Below are 24,033 nucleotides of genomic sequence, written 5' to 3'. Positions count from 1 at the left end.
TAGGGCTGGACTACATCTCCCATCATGTGTTGCATACGTCTTACGGACATACGGAGCCTCACCCAGAAAAGATGGACATAAAGAACAACCAGACCTGCTAATCCCATGAACCAGCTACATTTCTCTTACAACATTCCCAGTTCGTACTTTATAATTTTTTCAATGAAACATTTTTGGAAAAATGCTGAGAAAAAACACTAATTTGACAGCAAGTTTTGTCCAGCTTTTGCCCTAAATGGCAAATTGAACAAACTGAAAGTTAACAGTCTCAGAAAAAGGGCTGAGATTTTCTTGGCTACAACACAATGACAAGGGGATCTGCCAGATGTTGCACAAGGTGTGCTTCACCTGGCAACATCCAAATGTGAGTTCCTGAGAGTCCTTAAAAACCTTAATAGTGCATTAAGTCTTTCAAGGATTTTTGAAAAGAGCTGTTACCAACTAGGCTTCCGGGATAATCTCTGAAATCCAATATGAAATTTCCATGAGTTATGGAAGTAAATGTGAACTCTCTGTTGCCCGTGTAGAGAGACCATTGAAACCAGTGCTGTTCCACACCTGTGAATAAAGGGAGAATTGGACCTGTTTTCCTTCTCTGATTTTACTGAATATAAATCAAGGCACAGACATGCTAACTGCATTACACAGATCCTGGTGACAATAACTTCTCAGCTTAAGAGACAAGAGAAATTGTCATTCAACTCTGATCATCAGCTTTATTGTATGCCAGCCGGATGATACACATTTCATGCAGACTCTACGTTTGCTCCAACCGCCGCTCAGAGGAAAGTGCTTGACTTCACGTGCGTTGATCCTGCACTAAGGTACTTGGTTCTTGGTCTGTAGCACCAGTGTTTTTTTCAGGGGTCCTGGAAGCAGAGAAAGAGCATCATTGCAAAGCTGTCAGAGCAATCGGCTGGAGCACAACAACAAAATGCCACCCCCGAGCTGGAATTAGCCCAGTGACAAGTGGTTCTGCAGAGCGCTCCCCAAGCAGCCTGCACATGTTCAGTATCTCCTCAGGCTGGTGGGTGAGCCTGGTCCTGGTCCAAAACCTACGGATGTCCACAAAATGGGGAGGGCTGGAGCTCTTGACTTTTTGACTAGCCCCTGGTTCAACTGAGACCAGTCAGGCCCACCCATCAGCTATGAAAAATGCTTGCCAATTGATTATAACCTGCATCGAACGAGCACCTCGCTGTAAAATTGTCTCACAAAGAAGCAGTTTGTTGCCCTCAAGGCGGGTGGTGAAAGCCCTGTAACCCAGGGGAGCTGAGCTCTTGTGCTGCTCAGGAAGCAACCGGTGCCTGTTAAAACAACCGACACGGAAATAAGCCCAGCTGACATATGCTAACCCCAATTTGAGAGCACCCCTCCTCTTCTATGCCCCCAGGAGACACCAGGAGGTGATGGTGGCACCAAGGCACTGGATGGCTGTTAGGATCAGCTCAGGGGCCAGCTCTGTACCTGGGGTAGTCTTGGATGGGAGCATAAGAGAACAAAGCCCAGGCATTAGGGTAGATGCTGCCAGGAAAAGCTCTGGCCAGATGCTGGAGGGAAGGTCGGGTCTTGTTGAAGTGCAGAGGGAGACATGGGAAAGGAAAGACCTGTAGGGAACGAGGGAATCAATCTTCATTAGGAGAGAGAAAGAGAAGGAGGGGATGAGGAGAGATGTGTGATGGATGGGGAGGGATCTGTGAGGCTGCAGAAAGCAGATGGAGAGGCAGAAGAAACCTGCTCAGCTTTAAGATGGACAGCTTTGCACGGCGGTTGCATTAAGGGACGGTGGAGGTCCCCATTCATCCCCCAGCCTGATGTTGGCTTTGTGTAGGGAATGGTTCCAGCTTGCAGGTTAAAGGAGGGAAGGAGGGGCTGACACCAGGGCCAGGAGAACAGGCGCTAGTTACCATCTCCTTGGCCCATGAAACCAGCCCAACCTGGACACGTGAGTCTAACCATCCCTGCGTGGGACGCTCATGGGGCCAGGCCATGTGGAGAGCCCTGGCAGGACAGCTCTTGTTCAGATACTCACCCTCGTCCTGCCCTTTGCGCTTACAGTGAAGAGACATTTACTGCCAGAAGATGCTGGCAGAGGTTGGTATGGCCTTTCCCTGGTGTCTCCAATGTAGGAAAACCTGCTGAGTCCTTCCAACCTACCAGCTCCTATGGGAATGAGGTAAGCCCAGCACCATAAGTCAAGGGATTAGGTGAAAATGCAGGGCAGCAACTCTTGGGAAAGATGTCCCACTGTCAGGTCAGATCAGGTCCATACTGCTGATACACAGACATCTGCTAGGACCTGTCCTAGCTCCTGAGCTGTTGCCTGGTCTCTGGAGAAGGCTGGAGATGTCTGCATGTCCTTGCCAGTGGAGAGTGTGCCCAAGGGCACTTACACATGTGGGCTAGGCAGGTTGAGGGCTGCCAGCAGCTGCTCCAGATGCCAAGCTACCCCCTCTGAGCTGGTCTTCACATCTTGTCTCATAAGGGAGGATGCAGTAACTACGGGGCCTGAGCTCAGGTTTTCCTGTGCCAGTGCACATGTGATGCTCCAGGTTGTAGGTGGGTCAACGCCAGACTAATCCCACCTCTTCCCTGGGCTTGGTGTCCAACCTCTTGCTGTTGCTCTGCATTTCAGAATAGAGTTTGAAAGCCAAAGTAATCTCTCCCTGGAGGAACATAAACTGTTTGAAATCACCTTCCATCAACATTTCTCTTAGTCCCTGCTAGAGTCACCAGGGGAATTCACCCTTCTCAGCAGCCTTGGTTTGGTACCTCTCTGTTGAGGCAGCCATGAAAGCTGGTGCATGCCGTGACTTGTTTGTGTGGTGGATACTTCTTCATTTTAATCTGGTTGCCTCTTTCCTCACAAGTGTGTGCATCCTTCAGCCATGGCTAAAAGCCAGCCTTCTGGAGGAGAAAGAGGCCGTGTCCCATCCCCTGGCTTCCTCTTTGTTTGCATCGAATATAGATAATTGTGCGATTGTTCTTCCCAGTAAAACTCATTCCGAACCTGTTTTAAACTGGAAGGAGTGTGAGGGGGAGGTAATTACATTCTCTTCCCCAGGAATTAGTATTCTGGGACAACACAGCCTTGCACAGCCTCTCACCAGGAGGAGAACACCCCTGGCTGCTCTCTGCAGGGCTGCACAGTGAGGTCCAGCCCTGGGTACTAGCCTTGGGAGGAGTGAGCTGGGAGGATGCAAACAGGAGGGTTGAACGGAAAACCTGATCCTGAAAAGTAATGAGACCTAACACAAAACCAGCAAAATTTACAAATTATCTTTTTCTCAGCCAAGCGAGGAAAGAGTTTGGAGATCTACACCCTCACGAGGGCTGTCAGTGGCAAATCGTTGCCTGGTGAAACCCATGTGTGTAGGAGAGGTTAATTATGTGAAGTGACAAGGTGAGAAACGGAGAGGAGATGGATTGGAGGTGACAGATTATTACTCTGGTTATGGCTGAGAGTGAGATGCAGAAAGAGCAGGAACTTCAGCAGAGTTCAGAGAGGCAGCACCTGGTGTGTGGAAACAACAAAAGGATGACCCCCACAAGTACACATAGCATGGCCTCCTCTTCGCTGGTCCAGATGTAACAGCAGGGAGCTGGGCTCTTAGGACTTGGGATCTAAACTTGCCTCTGATGGTAATGGGCTCCAGCAACATTACCCTGTTCTTCACAGATGTGGTTGACCTGTTCATGGCTCATCTCTGTTCCTCTGTGGACTTGGGTCTTGGTGTTTTGGCAGCCTCATATCAAACCAGGACTGATGACATTTATCCTCCTCTGTGAAATTATCTTCACTCAAAACAGTTTAACTTTTTGGGAGCTCTTATGAGTCCGTATAGACTGAGCCAACTCCAGGCATATGGAAAATTACATTGCCTTCAAAAGCAACTAGAAGCAGCAGAAATCTTGTCCTTCTGGCTCAGAAACAGCAAAATAGCCCCAGGAACATATAGTTGTGAAGTTTGGCACTGAAGAGCCATTTTTTAAAAAGAACCATGAGAAATCTTGCCTTTCTTCCCCAGAGAATTCAGGTGAGGAGTTGGCTCTCCTCCATGAAGGAACTGATCGTTTGGTTAGGGTCCTCTCCCAGGGGGATAGTCGCAGGTTCATGTTCCTCAGAAGATAAAAGCCCATCAACTCCTGGGCAAATATAATTAAAAATTACGTTATAGGACATGGAGAGTCACTTCTCTCTTCTGAATGCTTTTTGGCTCTTTGTGCATCAAAGTTCACTGTCTGTGGTAACAGTGACAAAAATACAAGTGTTCTTTGTCCTGGAAAGTGGCCTTAACATTGTACTTAATACCTGGTCTTAGTTACACTCCTTGGAAAAGGCAACAGCATCAAATAGTGGGGCTAAAGCAACAGGGAAATGAAGAATTTCATCCTGGGTCTGTATCTAAGCAAGCAGAGGGGTTGCTATTGCTTGCATAAGTTGAGTGTGCCCTGGAAATGGGCACCAGTTTGGGGTCAGCAAGGGCTGAAGGAGAAGAAAGTGTCTGGTTATGAAATCTGGCCTGATGCAGGTGTGAGGTGAGCAGCAAGGAGCTCAGCACTTCAGAGCTCAAACAAATGTCCACCTGCAAAGCAGCAGATATACAAGCACTTACAAAGCTCCGCTAGCAGATATTTAGATGCAAGAAGACCTCTGAGGTCAGCTAGGGACCTCAGTGGCATGCAGGAATATTGTCCTTAATACCATTCAGTCCCTAAAACTGTGCAGCTGAAATCTTGGCTGCTGTTTTAGGTTGTTCTAGAGTTCTTTCACTCTTGGAGTCTCGAGTTTGGAGGAGGAGGTGGCAGCACTGTGAAAGCACGGCAGGTGGGCCATGGTGACACATGGGAAAGGATGGGCATTACCTACACCAAAGGATCCTCTTTCCCACTGCCTCTTTCTAGTATCTACACTGAAATCCCTAGAGCCTGGAGATGTCAAGCACAACCTGGCTGTAGGTCTCACTTGTTCTAAATGAATACTCCAGGCTCCTCACTGAGGAGGACTGGACATCCCCACACATTTAACCTCTTGTCTGCTCTTGCACAGCACCACTGAAGGAAGCCCAGCGAACCGCGTGCTGCTTGATACTTCTCCCATCCATGTCCACCAACTGGCTTCAGTCTGGCCTTGAGTTAGGTCTTCAGACCTAACTTCTGTAGCTGGCCCATGAAACCAGACTGATGGCCGCGCTGTGAGCTCAGCTCCTCACTCAATGTGATAAGGAGTCTCCTTTGCTTTCTAGTAGGGTGGTGTCACGCTACCTATAGTGAGTATCACAGTAAGGGCAGAGGAACAGAACTGCTCCTGCATCTGTCTCTGTGTGTGTGGAGCAGCTAGGAAGAAGCACTATTTCCATGTGCACTGATAGCTCCAGCCAGCACAGACCAAACTAAGGTCACTCAGGCAATAAATTAGGACAAGGAGGGAGCAAGGAGCCACCTGGGACTCAGTCACAGTTGGGCCCTGCTGTACTCACAAGTTGAAGGGACCACGAGCGGGTTTAGTCCTAGCCTGGGACAGAGATAGCAGATGTTCAGGGCACCTTCTGAACCACAAGAAGCCTCCTGGGCATCCATCTCTGAAACATATCCCGTTGCTAAGCCAGCTTCTGCTTCTTCCCTGGGAGATGCATCTGCTTGGATTTCCACTGACACATTTCTGCCCACTGTTTTCTCTAATGCACCAGGAATTGCAGTTCCTTTAATATCAGCTGCTTTGGCTCTGGGCTACAAGATTTCTCCTTCATTCTCCTCAGTTGCTGCATTTGTTGAGCCACCTGCCAGCCCAGGACATCTCTGCACAAAGCTGGAGAAAGGCCAGCCTCTCTATCAGATGCACCAGATTTGCAAAGGACAGAAGGTCATGCAGCTCTGAATACGGCGGGCTCCTACACAGACAACAAAGGTCATCTCTGTGGCTGTAAAAAGAGAAAGGAAGGTACCGGGGAACAAAAACATGAGCAGAGTCATCCCAAAAGGCTACGGATAGAGCTGTGGCAGCAAGACCGACTGCTGAACTGGCCACAAGGACAGACACACAGTGCACTTGTAGACATACCTCCTGAAGCCACACCAAGAAACGAGAGAGAGAAAGGGCAGTCGGTAGGTGAGGTATCGTTTATTCGAAGCAGTGAGGGTTATCGCACAGTACAGGCAAAGAAAAAGGCTTACAGTCCAAGAGAGACAAGACCGGACATGAGACAGTAACTTGAGGAGGATGGGAAGGAGAAGGTCCCTGGTAGAGCAGGGTATTTAGGATGACCTGGAGGGGAAAGGTGCTGGAAGGGAGAGGTGGGAGAAAACAAAAGGGTTGGAGAAGCAGCTGTGGGACAGACACGGAAAAGTTGGCAGTGAAGACAGAGTGGAAATGATTTTGAAGGCAAGAAAGAATAGCAGCATGGTGGGCAGACGGGGTCTGATGGGGTGCTGAGGGCATTGAAGAGTGCAAGGGAAGGAGCCAACAGGGACAGAGAAGTGATCAGCAATGAGACTTGGGGAGAGGGGAGGGAGCAGGAGCAATGGGGGCAAGGACACCCTGTGACTCCAAAGCACTATTGTATTAAATTAAAGGTGCCTTGCTGGCTCATGTCTCTGCTGATAAATCTCTTGGCTCAAAACAAGGTGATCACAGCTGAACTGGTCCTCAGTTGGGTACTAAATCCTGAAACAGGTCAAGGAGCAGGTCAGTCCAATGACCAGGGACGACTCTCAGGATTTCCCTATCTTGACCATCAGATACTGGCACCATCAAGTGCTCCTGGGTGCTGTTTAACTGATGAAGACAGACCCATCTGCCACAGCCATTGTGTGATGAGATCCCCTCCACCACATGCCATGCAGGGTTCTCCTCACCTTCTGCTGTAAGCCAGCTCTGCAGACCTCTCTCAGAGCCAGGCAGGGCACACAGTTCTCTGGCTCCCCAAGGAGATATGGGAAGACCTAGCTTTGCTCAGAGGCTTGAGGTTGCTGCATGTCTTAGGCTAGGGTGGGGTGGGAGGTGGGCAGATGACTACAAGGGGGTTTCCATCTCTCACACCATCGAACTGCTGGCATTGAAGGAACGGTTATTATTTCTTGGTGCTTCCACATATCGCTAAGATCTGTCACTACTCCTCATCCGTTATTTTTCCGGCTGCTGGTCCTTGCCATTGGTTTCTGTGGAGCAGACTCCTGCAGGGAAAGCTGGCATTTTAGAAAGCATAAAGATGCCTTCGATCCATTAGCAGGCTTTTACCCTTGGGCTCAATCTCCTCTGCATGACAGTCATGATTAGGGAGCTGTTTCCAAGGCACCCTGCAACAGAAATTAAGACTGTTTACAAGCAATGTCCATAAAATGGTTTCGTGATAAACCACCAGTCCTGCAGTACTGAGAACTGTGTTACCCCTCATTGCAGACCCCTGAGCTTGTGAGTAGACCCAGTGGCATTAGTGGAATTGCTCCCAACCCAGAAAGCTCACATGAATAAGGGTAAATGGAAGTGGGCTGTCAAATTCCCAATTGGATCAAACTTACCAAGACAAGACACTGCTGGAAACAGTGAGAGCTGAAGCCCACGTCTGAACATCGCAATATTTTGCAACAACACAAAAGATACTGTTCTTGGTGCGGAACGTGGACATGTCTTCACATTCATACTAGGGAATTTCTTCTTCCTGTACCGCTCCTCTTCTTTAATTTCATGCTGTTGGGGACAGTGGCTATTCCTTGGATGCTGGGAGGTACCAGCTATGACAGAGGCATCTTCTTAAAAAGTCCCTTTCTTTCCTGCACTGGCACATCTCTAAATAAACCCTGGATCCAAAGGACACCGAGACACAAGAGGCTGCATTCATGTAAGGGCTGAGATGTCAGCTGATGAAGTATCCCTACTCATCCTTTGACCTTGCTTTACCAGTCAGGGATGTAATAATGATAACTGAGGCTTTCAAAGGCAGCTGAGACATTTGGAAGTGATAAAATCAGTAAATCTGAGTCCTGTGCCCAAGGCACTTAAGCTCCTGTCTGATGCAGAGAATGGATGGAGGGATGGAGAGCATCAGGCAGGAACCTCTTCATCCACCCATGCACAAGTCTTCGGGGGGGTGTTCTGAAGCCCTTGGCACATGATATATTTGAAAGGAACTGTTTAAAATAGGAAACATGCCCCTCATGGGGCTGCTCACACCTTGTGCAACCAAAGCGACACCTCTGCAAAGCGGCACTCAGATGCTCCGTTATTAAGAGTGTGAGAAGCAGACTTGACCCTTTAAATTCAACATGCCAATATTTCTGAACCCCTCCTTGTCCCCTCACCAGACACCAATGCTGACAATTAGGATTATTGTTACTCCAGCCAATGCTACCACACTAAATGCTCTTATTAGACAAAGCATTTCATTTTCAGTAACCCATCTCCCATGCTTTGCATAGACATCCTTCTCACAACAGCCCTTGGAAATAGGTGGGCAGTGCCAGTCACTAATGACTTGGCAAAGACTAAGGAGTGAGTCAGTAGCAGTGGGCTTAGACAGTCATGGTTAAAGCCCAAGAAGCCCAGGTCCCCATGCTTGTCATCAGCCCAGTAGGTCCTACTGTCTCCTAGAAATGCATCCTGCCCCTCTGGGTCTTTAGGTTTGCAATGCTGAGCAAGTTCAGAGAGCAATAGGACAGCAAGGGCATGTTTTCCAGCACTGAGCGCGAGCGGCTGCTTGGGACCAGATGGGTTACCCACCTATGCTGCAGCATGGAACAGACCTCGTACCTTTGTGTCGTGGGAGAAACATTTTGTTGGCCAACACGTACTGTCACTGATAAGCCCCATCAACGACTGCTCTTTTAACAACGAACATTTTCTCCAAGACCAGCTGTGCACGGGTGAAATGATAAACCCCCAGACCTACAGCTCAGCTGAAACACTTTAAAGATCATACAGTTACGCGTGACTGATGAATGGCTGAAGCTGGTAGGGAAGGGAGAGGGAAGGCAGGGTGATATGGCAGGACATTAGAGAGCAGCACTGTTATCAGCATGTAGTCACAGATGGAATAAATTCAGAAAGTGATTTGTAAATCAGGCAGGGGTGAGAAATAGCACCCAGAAATGGTAAGGCAGAAAAGGGCTGGTGATCCATTGAAGTCAGCAGAGCTGTGTTGGAGGACGGATTTAAAAATGTAACTTCAATGCAGACAATTTTCCCCAAGTTGGTGGGGATGTTATTGGAATATCCACTAAAAGAGAAAACATGATTAAAGATTGCAGGTAGGAGATTACTGGCTAATTAAAGAAAAAAAAGAGATGAAACTAAGATTAAGGTTCACCATTTAAAATAAAATTGTGCTCTTAGCCCTGCTTTCTCCTCAGCCATCACTTTCTCCAGATAGCCAACACTTTCATAAATATAAAATCAGTGCTTTGCACTTCCACAGACACTGCCAAACACCTGTTCAATGGTGGCTAGGCTTGCAGCCCGCTGAAAGTGCTCAAGCCAAGCATTTGCCGCCTCCCTTCAATGAGGATGTATAGCCCCCTGACCCTTCTCATGGGCCTTTTGGGTGGTTTTGGGCCAAAGCAAAAGCCGTAGACAGTTGGAAAAGGGTGTGTAATTAAGCGTCCTCATCCGCAGCACCTCCCCTCCCTCCAGCTCTCGATGGGGCTCGGATTCTGCTCCCTGATCCAGCGCAACAAGGACACGAGCAAGGCGCAGCAGCAGCCTGCATGCAGGGCACTCACCGCACGGACCCTCTGCTCAAGACACTGTATATATAGAAAATAAAAGCAAACTACCTGCTCCGTCCATATGACTTCACTGTCCATCTTCACATTTGCAAACGCTTAGCTCTCACGTCAGGCTAGTCTGAGGTCAGCAGCCATCTAAAGGGAGTCAGACTGTGACAGCTCAGTTGTCCCTACGGCAGGCATGGAAGTGGTGGTGGCTCTAAGCAACACAAATCTAATTACAGTTGGAAGGGTGTTTCTTTCACTTAACTGTGCTTCTTATCGAGAAAACAAGATCCAGGAGGTGGTATTCGTCTTTAGCATTTATTTATCATTGGAAAAAAAACCCCTTTGAGCAAGCAAAGATCACAAGCACGTCACAATCAATTGGCTATACATTAATTTGAGTGTGTGTGTTGTGTGTGTGTGTCATTCTCATCAGAACAGCAAGAATGAAAAAGCACCACGAGGAGGTGTGCTTAACACATTACAAGAGACAATCTGTGATATGCAACCAAACCCAGGCCACAAAATATTAATTAGACACTTCCTATCTGCCTCCAAGAGGCAAGAGTTTGTGGAATTCATGGGAGCCATGTTTTTACACCGGACGCGTTGCAAATGAAGAAGCAGGTGATCAGTGTGCAAAGCAGTCAGAAAACAGGAGCTCAGTCAGCAATTAGCACCATTTTGCAGAAAGGAGTAACAGTACAATACAGTGAAAATGAGAAAGCAAGCAATAGACAGCATAAGAACTTTCACAGGGTAAAAAGCAAAACATTTCTTTTTTTCTTTTTACAAAGAAAGCAAAACAATAAAAATTAGCAGTGGAACAGAATCAGCATTGTGGTAGCTGGAAACACAAAACAGCAGAGAACTCTTTCCCAGTGGGATCGACAAGCTCAGAGTCCAAAGTGAACTTGAAACAGCAGAGATTTGGTCTCCTTTCTGATAAACCTGAGTGGGTCGGATGAGCATAAAGTCTGTGGCAGGGAGAGCAGTGGAGGATTTCACCCTGAGGCCTGACTCTGCTGCAGTTCCTGGCATTCAGTGCAATGCTAAACTGTGCTTGGATGTATGCTGAGGACCTGGTGCACATGGAGCAAAGGCCAGGATTTATATCCCTATTTTGTTGCTGTCTGGGAGGGAGGTCCCCAGGCTCTACTGGTCTTCCAGGCTCTTTCTGCAAAGATTGAAACCTTCCAAGGATCATTCATCCCACCCAAAGAGAGGTGTCCAAAATAGATAGTTCAATAGCCCTTGGAAAGTTCCTTCGCTAGAGAGGGAATTTAGACCATTGTCTAGCACTTCATACCTAGCTTTGTAGTTAGATGCCACCAAAAGCTTCATGTATTAAGGAAACATAAGGCCATATTCTGACCACTCACTGTGCATGTTTCATTCAAACACCGTGATGGATGCTCTTCATCGAGAAGAGGCAACCCTGAAGCCCTAGACGATGAGTGGTTGATCCACAGTCATGGGGATGCTTGGATTAGGTGGTCTGAGCATCTTAATGATGTTCCTTACGCAAAATTTGGTTACCCTTGAAGTTAAGGGCTAAATTCCCACTGAATTCAAGGTTGAAATGGTGGCAAGTGTGCTGTCTCTTTGAATGTGAAGCTTCGGGCCAAAAAATAATTGGGAGAATCGTTTGGCATAATTTTTCCTTATGTACAGTGAGATTGGTGTGTTGGGCTATTGGTAACTGCCTACGTGCCTTCCTGACATGTTCTGCCTGCTGTGACACGTCATCTTCACGGCTGTTGCTACATCCTGCGATAGGAAAGGACATTATTGAGGAGTGTGAAGATGGATGAAGCATCTAAATGCCAAGGAATCACACCAAGTCTTGGAAGCTCAGGCTTCTCTGGCCAGTTGTCCCTTGTGTGACAGTGTAGGAAGAGCTGTGAGCAGCATTCTTTTCCACCAGCTCAACACAAGCCTTTCGCTGAGCTGCTCTGGAGACAGAGCTGAGCTTTGCACTCGAACAGTGCTGCAAGGGCTTCTGAGCACTCAGAAAAGCAATGGTCAATATGGACAGGTCAGCATCTCCATGGAGCATGCACATCAAAAAATGCACTACATTCGCAAAGATTTCCACAGTTTTACTTCCTGGAGGATTTCCCTGGTTTCCTCCTAAATATCGGAGGTTTAAATATATATATATGTCTATATATGAATATGTATTTTCCACATACACAACCTGACTAGCTCATAGCACACAGTTCTAACACAGCTAAGCCTGGAAATACACCACTGAATTCAGAACACTACACTTACTTATACTCAAAGCTTTAGGCTGTTAGCGCAAGGCAAACAGGACACATCACACAATACACTGAACTTGGCATTTATTCATTACTAAGGCCAGCAAATGTCACTATCTGTATACCACAGAGCTTCCCTCCTCTTTGGAAACTTCCTCTCAGCCTTGTAGCCCACCACTCATTTTTCTTTCCAAAAGACCCAATTCTAATGTGGTGAAACCCTAGAAATGGGACTCCTCACTCTCCCAGCCCTTTTTCTGTCAGATAGCTTCACACCTCTAAAATATCCTAGTAGCAAGACTTTTCTCATTCAAACACCTCTACAGCAATACAGTTCTGATAGCCTCCTCTTACACCACCTCCCTACCCTACTTCCCATCTCACTCTTTGTTCTTCCCAATTGTCTGTTCTCTGAAAGTTTCAAGGTGGACTGAACGTTAGGATAGAAATATTGAGCTGCAAATATAAAGAAGAACCCTGTATCTTGACTTGCAGCTACTCTGTTACAGGACGAGTTCAACAGCTCAGTCTAGTGGGATCAAGATTAATCCTTACATATTTAAGACCCAATCCAGGAGTTAGGCACATAAATTTGGATTGGGACCATACCTCTCCTGGCTCTCATTGACACAGCGACCCAAATTTTAGGGTATGCAATGACAGTCTGTTGGGTCAGTTCATGCTCACTGACAAATCGTCCCGCTGTGTTTACAGATTCCAAACTGGTCTTGCTGGGCATAGAGATTTCCTAGAGTAAAAGCACAGTAAATAGGATCGAAACCCTGAGATCTTGCCTGGAGGGAGTCTAGGGATCCCAGCAAGTGGTTTATGGCCCTCTTAGGATGCTTATGAGCCAATATGAACTCCAACAGCTGGTAGAGTCAAAACAATGGGGGCTGACAGCTCTAGCCAACCTTGGTGACTCATTTCTTTCTACCCCTTGGAAGGTCATGTTTGCGAACTAAATCTCTTTCTGAAATCTAGCTCTGTCTACTGACACCCCAGAAGTGAAGAAAGCAGACCAAGATTCAAAACAAACGAGGAATAACAAAAAAGATCCCTAAACTAGGGGAAACAATAGGGAAGAACAGCCTGCCAATAGCCTAGTATGACCTGCCACATGCTTGAGAAGTCTTCACTGCTCTCTGCGCCTTCCCTTACTCCTTTTTCGTAAAAAATCAAGGACTTCAAGTGGTGTTAATGGGTGAAGCTGCCTTGATGCAGCTAGACCTACCCCCCCCCGCCCCCCCCAGCTACCCTGGGGGGCATTTGGCCCTTTGTTTGCACGGGATCTCCTTTCCCGTTGCTTCTTGGAGCAAAAGTCCCACCAGTGTCATCAGGGGAAATTTCTCTTGGCCACACACTGATTCTAGAAGATTTACGGCAGATCCACAGCACCATGAATGAACCTCTGATCCTCTCTGACTCCAAAACCTTTCACCTGTTGACACCAATGTGAGATGACCAAACAATGGCCAACCCCAAAAGGGCCTCACGGGATGAGAGCACAGCCCTTCCGTGCTCAAGGGGCACTTCTACACCATCAAAGCATTGAAGGACCAAGCCTGAGTAAAGGGACAGGCTGCTGGATGCATCCAATGGTTGATCCATCACCTTTGTCTCCTGCGATCCTGCTTGTGCATTCCCACGTCCCTCACTCTGTGCAGAGCCGTGTTGTGCAGGCAAAGCAGAACAACCTGACCTCATAAACAAGGATTCCCTAATCCTCCTTGGAAATAAAACAGAAAAGCTTCTAATACAATCAGAACAAAAAGCAGATTAGAAGCCTCTAATTAATTTTGTGGCCTTTGTTTAATCAAAGAAAAAAAGGGAAAAAAAGGAAAGAAAGAAAAGGGAAAAAACAAAGAAAGGAAAGTGCAGTGACATTTACTCTTTTGCCTCAGCCAGTTTATTGTTCATCTCTTTACTTTTCTCCTTGTCCTCTGGCTTTGCTGTGTTGGAGGTCTCAGCGCTCTTTTTCTTGGCAGCCCGACCAGATGCAATCTGCTTGTCTTTGGCCTTTTTCAGGGGTTTATGGCTTGTTGTGGTCTTTTTTGGTTTGGAAGGCTTTACGCTAGGCTTTTCCACCTGCATGGAGGGCGACACGCAAAACGACAACACAGAGATGGAGCGAGAGAAAGAGAGAGACACAAGGACAGATAGAAAACAGAATTTAGATCAGAAACAGCATGAATGTTACTTCTCAGCTATGCCCTGCCCTCTGACTTCAAGAGGGGCTTTGCAAGCCCAGAGGGGATTGTCTCTCTCTGGTGTCGAAGCAGAGAAATGGTGCTTGGGACAATGAGGCTGGTACAAATCCCCACCTTTCTTGCAGGACATGACTCCTCAGTCTCTTTGTCCCTAATGCTACAATGGAGAAAAATTACTTGGGGCAGCTGGGGTGCAGGACACTGACTGGTACCTGAGCAAAGTCCACAACAGTGTCTTGAAACCACATGTTTCTACAGCCCCCAAAGTAGGGAGGACAGCTTCAAAATTAAGGAGCAACAGAAGCCTTCAGCTCCTCCACGCTGGCCCTGCCATCCCTCTGAGACCTCACAAATCGAAGCAGTTACAGACTCTGTGAAAGACTAAAACCACACAGACTGACTACGTCTACATGCAGATCCTCTGATGCTCCTAGAAAACAAGGCTGGAAGAGATTTCAGCCCAGGCCCTTCTTGACACATGTCCTCCATCTGATGAAAGCCAAAAGTGTTTTCTGTCAAAATCTGTGGAGCACCTGAATTAATTCCAGATGAAGATCTGGCTCTTACCCTGTTGTTCCTGGGATAAAGGTTGATGTGGGGTGTCTATAGCTTTGAAGGGAGAAAGAGAAAGCTGTCCAGATAATGACCTGGGAAATGACAATGCAAAAAAGTGCTTCATCTGGGCCCTACACTCACTTTACGGTTTGACGTAGGGCACTATTGTCTCCAAAGTGCATCAATCTGCCTGTAGAATCACAGCATGGTTTGGGTTGGAAGGGACCTTTAAAGATCATCTAGCCCAACCCCCCTGCCATGAGCAGGGGCACCTTCAATCAGATCAGGTTGCTCAGAGCCCCATCCAGCCTCACCTTGAACACTTCCCATGATGGGCCATCCACAGCTTCTCTGGGAAACCTGTTCCAGTGTCTCACCACACTCACAGGAAAGAATTTCTTCCTAATATCTCATCTAAATCCATCTTCTTTCAGTTTAAAACCATTACCCCTTGTCCTACCTCTACACTCCCTGATAAAGAGTCCCTCCCCATCTTTCCTGTAGGCCCCCTTTAAGTACTGGCAGCTGCAGGAAGGTCTCCCCAGAGCCTTCTCTTCTCCAGGCTGAACCCCACAACTCTCCCAGCCTGTCCTCCCAGCAGAGCTGTTCCAGCCCTCGGAGCATTGCTGGGGCCTCCTCTGGCCCTGCTCCAGCAGGTCCATGTCTCTCCTGTGCCGAGGGCTCCAGAGCTGGACGCAGCACTGCCGGGGGGTCTCCCCAGAGTGGGGCAGAGAGGCAGAATCCCCTCCCTCGCCCTGCTGGCCACGCGGCTTTGGGGGCAGCCCAGGATATGGTTGGCTTCTGGGCTGCGAGCGCACATTGCCGGCTCCTGTCCAGCTTTTCACCCACCATCATCTCCAAGGTGGATCCCACCCACTGGTTGGAAATGAAGATGGCATATATAGGGAATGACAGCCAGCAGTGTTCAGCCCAGCCTTACTGTGTTGAACACGTCCCACCAGGAGCAGTGATGGCCCCAGGTCCCTTCTGCTGCGTTTCTCACCTTTGGCGGTTCTTTGTAGGGTTCGCTGTAGAGAGTGCGTATCCTTCTGCGCTCCAGGAATTTGTTATCGGCTGGAGCAGGCTTACTGGTTTCCCCCTTGAATTGAGCACTGTAACTAGTTTCGTGGGTCATTTTCTCCTCTGGTGGCTTGTACTGGGCCTTCGCTTTTATAGCTTTCACAGGCTTGATGTCTACCCAGGGTCTGAACTCGTTTCTGAAGATCAAAAAAAGAGAAAAGGGTTCAGGAACTAAACCAGCAGGAGAGTAGTGGTAATGTGGGAATAAAATCCCCCACCGGTCAACAAGATCTACCTGGAAGGGCTTTTGCCTCCATCAGTTTACAGAGAAACTGGCTCCCAACAGCTCATTTTTGACACATTAGGAGAAGTTCAAAGGAAATTTGGTCTATTAAAATCAGCAAGTTCTGGGCACCAGACAGCCTGCTACTTGTGTGACAGTGGTCAGGTGCCCTCTGAAAAGCTGGCCTCAGACGTGAATGCAATGCTTTTTTTGAAAACATAGATGCTTTTTTGTCTCTACAGCTGCACCTCTGCACTGAAGCTACCTGCAAGCAGTTCCTGACTCTTGCAATTAGGGTGGAAAGGAATAGAAAGGAACATCAAAATTCATGTTCTGCAACTCAACACCGAATACACACATCTCTCAGCAAACTTCCCTGCAGGCAAGTGAGCTGGGTGATTCAGAAGTGTAACGGGACAAGATACCACTACAAACATCGCTCACCCAGACTGATAAATAATGAATTATATAATTTCACCTATATTGCACCAAATTATGCACAACAGTTTTGTTAATTCCATAAAGGAATAGTTTAAGATAAAATTGTCTTAGATATAAACTCCAGCAGAGTAACAAATGCACAGTTTATCAGGTATTGTGAGTTATGGCTTCTCTTTATTAGCTGATGGTGAATTTGCAAGTTAGTGAAAAAAATAACACCAGCTTTCATTTTTTTTGGACAGAGCTGCAACTTTTTGGAGAAAAAAACCCCAAACACATTTCAAAGATTTTCAGCATCTGCTGGACACACTCTGGTTCCCATTCACAGACTACTTCTCTTGCATTTTGTAGTTCTTCCCAACAGAACAACAACATCTTTCCAGTTTTGACACAAACCATTTTATTTTCTCTCTAAAAATTGCCATTCATCTGAGAATGGGGATGGAGAAAACCCAAGAAACCCCATCTCCAAAATGGAGAAACCACAACCTTAAATGGGTTGTGCTCAGACATAGTCCCAGGGACTGTTTAGACCCTTAAGACTCCAATGCAAGCCAGGAGCTATCCTGATGGTGGTGATACAAGCCCTCTGCAAAGGAGTGAATTTTCCATGGAAATCAAAGCCCTTGTCTTAAATTTCAGGACCTCTGAGGCAATGGGACCTCTAAGTTGCAGACTCTCTTCCCCTCAACCACCTTTGGGCTGCGTTACTTGTTTTCAGCCTGGTTTATTGGGGAAATAAGCCCTGTGTGAGGTACTATGTATCTGCCAGTCAAATCCCTTCCTGTAATAGCTTTGAACATCTTAATCAGCTTCAACCAAATTTGACAAATGGTCATGGAAATACTCAGTTTTTACTTTTATGAAGATAAGCAGTCCGACTGAGGTCAGAGGCTCAGGAAAGCTTCAGTATGGACATGCACACACACTTCCTTGGCAGGGAGGCTAGGCTGCAGAACTCAATCTGTTGTGCTCAGGGAACAGTACTAAACGATCCCTTCACGTGCATGATCAGTGCAGCTCCCTGCCCACCCAGTATCACGTTTCCCATTCATCTAATCCCACTGCAAAGACGGAAAAAACCCCTCTCTTCCAAGATAACTGCGGGTTGCGATAGTCTCCTGGGTGGGTTTCTCCTCCTAAGACACATACGTTAAAGGTCTCACCACATCTGCAGGGTGACTGTGGTACTCCTTGTGGTAGTCAATGCGGACTGGCCAACACAGTCAGTGGAGGTTGGACAGCCCCTCCCTATGCCTAAAGCAGGTGACTGCTTTAGGATGAGCTGAATGCCTCTTTGGCCTGTTGACTGTCTAGATCCCCACTGACAGGAATACAGACATCTAGCACAAGTGAAGACACTCACACATACACCCCTCTTAAGGTGTCTTAATCTGTGAGACAAATCCCACCGCCAGTTCTCCATCCTTTCTTATTGTTGATTCCAGCTACACCTACCTTTTCTTTTCCCTGTATTTCTTTTATTATTATATATCCTTCCTCTCTTTTATTATTCAGCCCTTCTTGGGCTTGGATAATGCTGCCAAAAGACATGGGGTACTGCCTGTTTGAAGGATGCTGTTCTTCATGAAACTGTTGTAACTGAACAAGCAATACATGAATAGGCTCATCTGTGTCACCTTGGTTCCTGTTCACTGAACGCCACCCATTTGTCCACAGATATTTCTCTGCAGTCCATTGTTAAAATATCCCTTCTGCATGAAGAGCTGAGAGAAAGGAAGAGGAAACATCTTTAAAGAACTGGATCAAAGATGTGAATACTTCACTGACAAACTCAAAGTTCAACCCAAGCTCCTCAGAAGGTAAGAGGCTTCTTCCTAGGATCCACTTTTGTTCCAAAGTAGACTATATTTTCAACTGCTTTCCAAAGGAAATAAAATCATGCACTCATTTTTCTCTGCCCATGTCCATCTGTCACTCAGATTCCTTCCTAGCAACTTCTGAACTTGTTAGCTATTTTTTATCGTATTTGTGGCAGAGGTAGAAATCTCAGACGTGAAAATCCCACCACCTTTCCTCAAAATCAGCAAGTGGGCACAGGAGAAACATCCAAACAGTGCTCTTCAGTTGAGGGAAAGCCAGGTAAAATTAATTTTCTCACTCATTCTAAGGCCAGCTGGCCAACCAGCCCACGTGGACCACGAGGTCAATCAGCAAAACTAAGCACAGCTTGCATGTACAGAACCAGAGACAGAGAATGGAGGATGTAGTATTGTGCACGTAGGGGCTGGACTTTATAGATGGAATACGAACCAGGATTTATTTATTCTGCTGCTCATAAAATGCTGGTTTATATGGAGGTAAGTTTTGAAGCAGCGTGATAGTATTTGTTACCATAGTGCTTGGCAACTGCATTATGCACTGCATTATGCGAACATGCAGAAAGAGATGGGCTACTCCCTGAAAAGCCTGCGATCTCTGTAGGAAAGGCAGACACGTGAGGTGGGGAAAAGGGAGAGAAAAGCCACGTGCTACCTGCGGGCTGGCAGGGAATGCATTTCTGCAATCCCATGGGCTGGTTGCTGAAACGCTAAAGCAAGAGGTCATGCAATAGAGCTGGGCTGTTAATACAACAACCGACCTCATCTGACCGTTAAAAACTATAATGAATTCCTCTGTTCTCCTCCATCCTTGCTTTGCTGGTCTCAATGCAGATGTAGCAATTCTGTGAGCACTCAGCGCCGCTGTACTTGGTGACAGGACCCTTGACTACACTGCATGTCCCAAGACGAGCCTGGCTTTGCAGGCAAAGCATAGACCAATAGCCGTTTGGAGGTGGATGCATGCTGATGCACTATGTCCACCAGCTCTGAAGTAGCTCAGCAACCATCTTCTCTGGAAGTGGAGGATAGAAGGCTATTGGTCTTGAAATATTTTACAGTGTTGACAAAGAAGTTGTAAATACCAGGCAGGTCACACAGACTCAGCGCACATCTATAAGTAACAGGTTGCCCAGAGAGGTGGTAGATGCTCCATCTATGGAAGCATTCAAAGTCAGGTTGGATGGGGCTCTGAGCAACCTGCTCTAGTTGAAGATGTCCCTGCTCATGGCAGGGGGGTTGGACTAGTTGATCTTTTAAAGGTTCCTTCCAACCCAAACCATTCTATGATTCTATGATTCTATTCTAAATCCTTTTCAGGCAAATGTGCATGATTTCATATCACCAGCTACTACACTAGAGCCAGGTCCTACAAGCATGAGAGAGAGCATGGGCCATATTTTATGGAGTCCTACCATTCCTGGGATGGAACAGCTACTCCCTGCTGCGACCATGTTCAAGCACCCAGTGTGCCCAGTACTGCCTATCTGCTATACAGAGCTTGCAGAGGCAGTGGAAGGAGGAGAGGAATTCAGAACATTTACTACAGCTATGCCTGGTGCAGAAAGCTGATCTCAGTGCCTATTTTTGATATATCAGGCAACACATAAACTGTAAAAAAAGTGTTACTAGAATAGACACAGGCTATTCTGTGCTGATTGCATCAGTGCCCAGAAACTCAACTTACCATGGTTAATTCGCACGAAAGTACAAATTCCTAAATCTCTCCATCACAGATGAATGAGGGAAAACAGACTGTTGGGAACCGCCCTTCGTATATGCCAGCTTCAGAACCCAGCCCAAAAATTGCTTGGAAATGTACTAGTTACCTTGGGCCAAAAACATAGGCAGGGGTGTGCTAGCAACTTCACAGCCTGGTTCATCACATTTGAGTGTCAGGCACACTGAATTTACTAATGCAAAGTACAAACAAGGAGGCAGGTGCCATGCTTGGGGTCTGCATCTCCGTTGATTGTAGGGATGGGGGGCATGTCTCAGGAAGGTGACCTAAGTCCCCCTTCCAGGTCTGGTGACTCTCCATCAAATGTCTGTCTGATACGGTTCTATGTCACCATAAGCTCATGTTGTCCAAAGAGTCCATGGCATAGCTACACCCTCTTCGGGCAGTTGCACCATGCTATCTGGAACTGGCCCAATGCTCCAGCATCGTCACTCAGCGATGCTGTTTTATAACTTTATATAGTCCTTATATACAGCAAAGAAGTGAGAAGAAAAGCAGTAGTTTTAAGAGTTGGTTTTTTTGGTACACTAGGACTGGTAAAAAAAATCTGTTCTCTACAGTATCATATTGGTTGCTTCCATAACACTAAAACTAACCCTGGCTTGCAGAAAGCCTCGGCAGTTCTGAGACCTCCCCCATTACTACTTAACATCTCAAGGCCCATTTGTGGGGAAGGTGCCCAAAATTTACAAATTCCAGCTGCAATCTGAAATGAGTCCTGAAAATGTTATTTCACCCTGTTTTGAGAACAGCCAGTCATACTGGCATCTGGACCACCATAAACAGCTCCACACAAAATTAACTCTGGAAGTATTTCAGGAGCATGCTAGACCCCATCCTAAAAGAGCTCAGGCTCAAAGCTCGCCTAAAACCTGAGCAAAAGCCTTTGCTCACGCTGCATGGGTAAGTCACGTGCATGGACTAGTGCCATTATGGACATACCCAACAGGCACAGCTTAGTCCAGCTGTGTAATTCTTTCTCCAAGGGATTTTCATTGCTCTTAATTTTGATGAGGAAGATTTTAAGTATTGCTCTTCTGGCATGAAACAAAGGGGCTGAACTTAAATAACAGCAAATTACATGTCTCCTAATTTTCTGCCTAGTTCTGGTCCTAGCCTTACAAAGAATCATTAGAATCCGTCGGGAACCCAGTGCTGACCTGAAATGGAGATCAAAATGCAACTCAACAAAAAGGGGTATATGAGATATCAGATGACCTTTTGCAAGCCAAGTCCAACAGGAAAAATTTCCAGGTAAGGGAAGTTTAGCCATCTACAGACCTGATGAGGGCACAGAGCTGCACAGGATGGGGCAGAGGTCTTGCAAATTAATAGGTAGCAGAACTTCTTATAAGATGACAGTAGCCTGCGGAGGTGGTGGCCTGATCTATATCCATTAAAGCCAAGAGTTGCTCTCCACGTGTATCAGTTTCCACCACATTGCCCTTGCATGGGTCTTCATCCACCCTGGTTATTTTATTTTAATTGCATTTTCCCCCTGGCTGAGGATTGCTAAAGGTGGTTGCAGGTGAAGATGACTTGAACATCCTCCTCCAGCCCAGCCAGGGGACATGAGGTTGATGTGAGCTCCAAGCTATGGCATGCAGCCCTCTCTGGAGATGCTCACCAACATCAGTGTAGGCATTGATTTCCTTCACCTATTGATGCCAGAGCGAAGCCAGGAGGGGGAAGGAGGGGAAGACGGTGCCAGGTTTAACTAACCACCTCCTCAAAGCTTCCACCTACTTCAAAGGACTTTAAAGAGAGGTTATGTTTGTTCAGAATCAGCACAGGATGTTAAATGTATTCTGCTGACAGTTTTACAGGCACTGAGCCAGCCTGACTCTCTCGTACCGATGTGCACGTATGAAATAATGAATGGGGCAGAAAAGGGAGACCAGGAACCTCACAGTGGGGTCCTGCACAGAAGGGACATTTCTAGCTTAATCTGGAAAACTATGGCTCAGACAAAAATGAAAAATATTCAGATTTTTCACTGGGGGGGAAAAAAAAAATCCTTTACAAAATGTTTTATCTGGAATGTTTCATTCATTCTAAAATGAAAAGTTAACTTTCTTTTTCAGTTTCTTTAATTCTTTTGCATTCCATTTTTTCCTTATTTTACTTAGTACTACACAAAAGGACTATAAGTCCCTTTATGAAGCAAAAGATCAAACTGTTTCAGAAGGAATATTTCAGAACATCACATTTCTCTTTAATATTCCTCTTAACAAAACAACAATGAAAAAATACATATTTTGGCCAAACTAAGTAGCAAATTTGTCTGGGGTTTTCAAATTATTTTGCCTTTCTGGAATAGAGTATCATTTGCTCCTAAATATTCTCTAGTTCCCTTTTCCCTCTTAATGCAGAACAAGAGAAGTTCAATGAAACGAAACAGGGGGAAAACCCCAAATCAATGATAATGGCTGCTGGAACTCTGGAACTCAATGCTAAAGGAGGTCACTGAAGTCCAGTATATAATGAGATTCAATTAAGTCATGTCTGTTTAGATGGATATTGAGAATATTCAGAGTTTTCAAAGGAGATTTCAGCAACACATCCTCAAGATAATCATTAACACCGCTCTTCAGCATTTAGCTGTCCTCTGCAAACTATCGGCCAAAGAAGGAGCTATTCCACACTCTAGGAATCTCCTCCAATCTCCCTCCGCTTGCTGGGTCCTGGCCATGATCAGCCAGATGATATCAAACTAGCTGGACTGTGAGCAAATTCTGTTCACAAAGGATTGTTCATATGAAGACCGTGCACATGTTTTGATCCTAAAGCTGTTCTTTTCTAATGTGAATAGAAAAATTCCATTTGGACTCAATGTAAACAGGCTGTGTATCCTCCTGCAAACACAATTAATTTTAAAGATAAGCCTGATCAATGGTTACTATTCTGCAAGAGCCAAAACATGACTGCTAACACATTTTCAGCAACAAAGGAACACCGCCCCATGCTGAGGTCCCTCGTGCAATAGTAGACAGCACAACATGTTCTCGCCTCCCAGAGCAAGCCTAAAATCCTGGACCTGAGTGATTCCTTGCTGCTTCTGACGGCCTGACACATTAGTGCAACACCGTGTGTCCCCTGCACCCCAAGACACTGACTTCAACCGTTTCATCCCATCTTCCAGCCCAGCCCCCTTCGGTTAAAAGGTTAATTCCAACCAGCTCCTGGTCTTGTCAACATGCAACATTTGCCACTGCAAGTGCAAGAACTACCCCCTCGTTGTCTGCTGCACCAAGTGCCCTGTCTCCAGCTCCTATATGGATGCTTAATGACAGCTTTATCCTCTAATGCCCATGCTATTATCTTGTATACAATAATTTACTGTAAAGCTGCACTGAGACTCTGAATGGTATAATCACGCTCCTGGTGCCCAAGATTATTTTTTTCCCAAACATTAACAATCAACCTCAAAGACATGCGTGCGCGCGCACACACATATATACGTACACAGAGCAAGTTCGTTTGGATGAGCCAATATCTAATTGTGTACAAAGACTAAAACAATGTGACATATTAACGTATGAATTTGAAACTTGGACAATGCACAATGGAGTAAGTGTGAGCAGGCTGGGGAAGGACCAGCGTCTGTGGACATTCCTGGTTAGGGTCCATCAAGTAGATCACTGGCATAGAAAAGGAGGAAAATGCTGAGCCTTCAATAGGGAGATTTTAGCACTGGCTGAAGCAGGCTAAGAGCAAGATATGATTAATGTACTGAAAAGGATGAAGTCAAGTTTGGCAGAGAGGAACCATGCTGTGATCCATTTATAAAAGTCGCTTGAGTCAGCAGCCCACAGATTATCGATATTGCATTGCCCGAGGGCCATGTAGCATGGCCTTCCACGGAGGCAGAATTATTGCACATGCCGTCATGTCTAAAATGTCATAAATACATGACCGAAGGTGACGGTGAACACTGCAGAGGGCCAAGGTGCTGAGCGAGCAACAGAGCTGT

The 24,033-nt window shown here is 46.5% G+C and overlaps 1 protein-coding gene across 1 annotated transcript in view; it reads right to left on the bottom strand.

The window, feature by feature from the left end:
* Nucleotides 1-799: 799 nt before the first annotated feature.
* Nucleotides 800-24,033, bottom strand: part of MAP6 (microtubule associated protein 6) — a gene marked incomplete at its 3' end in the record, with an annotated part of 44,512 nt that continues 21,278 nt past the window's right edge. The window contains exons 2-4 of the mRNA XM_082013910.1: nt 15,738-15,951; nt 13,861-14,057; nt 800-869 (exon numbers count right to left, since the gene is read on the bottom strand). Coding sequence (XP_081870036.1) covers nt 800-869; nt 13,861-14,057; nt 15,738-15,951 — 481 coding nt within the window. The remainder of the gene's footprint in view (nt 870-13,860; nt 14,058-15,737; nt 15,952-24,033) is intronic.

Source organism: Phaethon aethereus (genome assembly GCF_964289735.1).
Source record: "Phaethon aethereus genome assembly, chromosome: 1".
NCBI classification, from domain to species: Eukaryota; Metazoa; Chordata; class Aves; order Phaethontiformes; family Phaethontidae; genus Phaethon; species Phaethon aethereus.
Note: the sequence above shows the minus strand (reverse complement) of the source record. Positions and strands in the feature narration are given on the sequence as shown.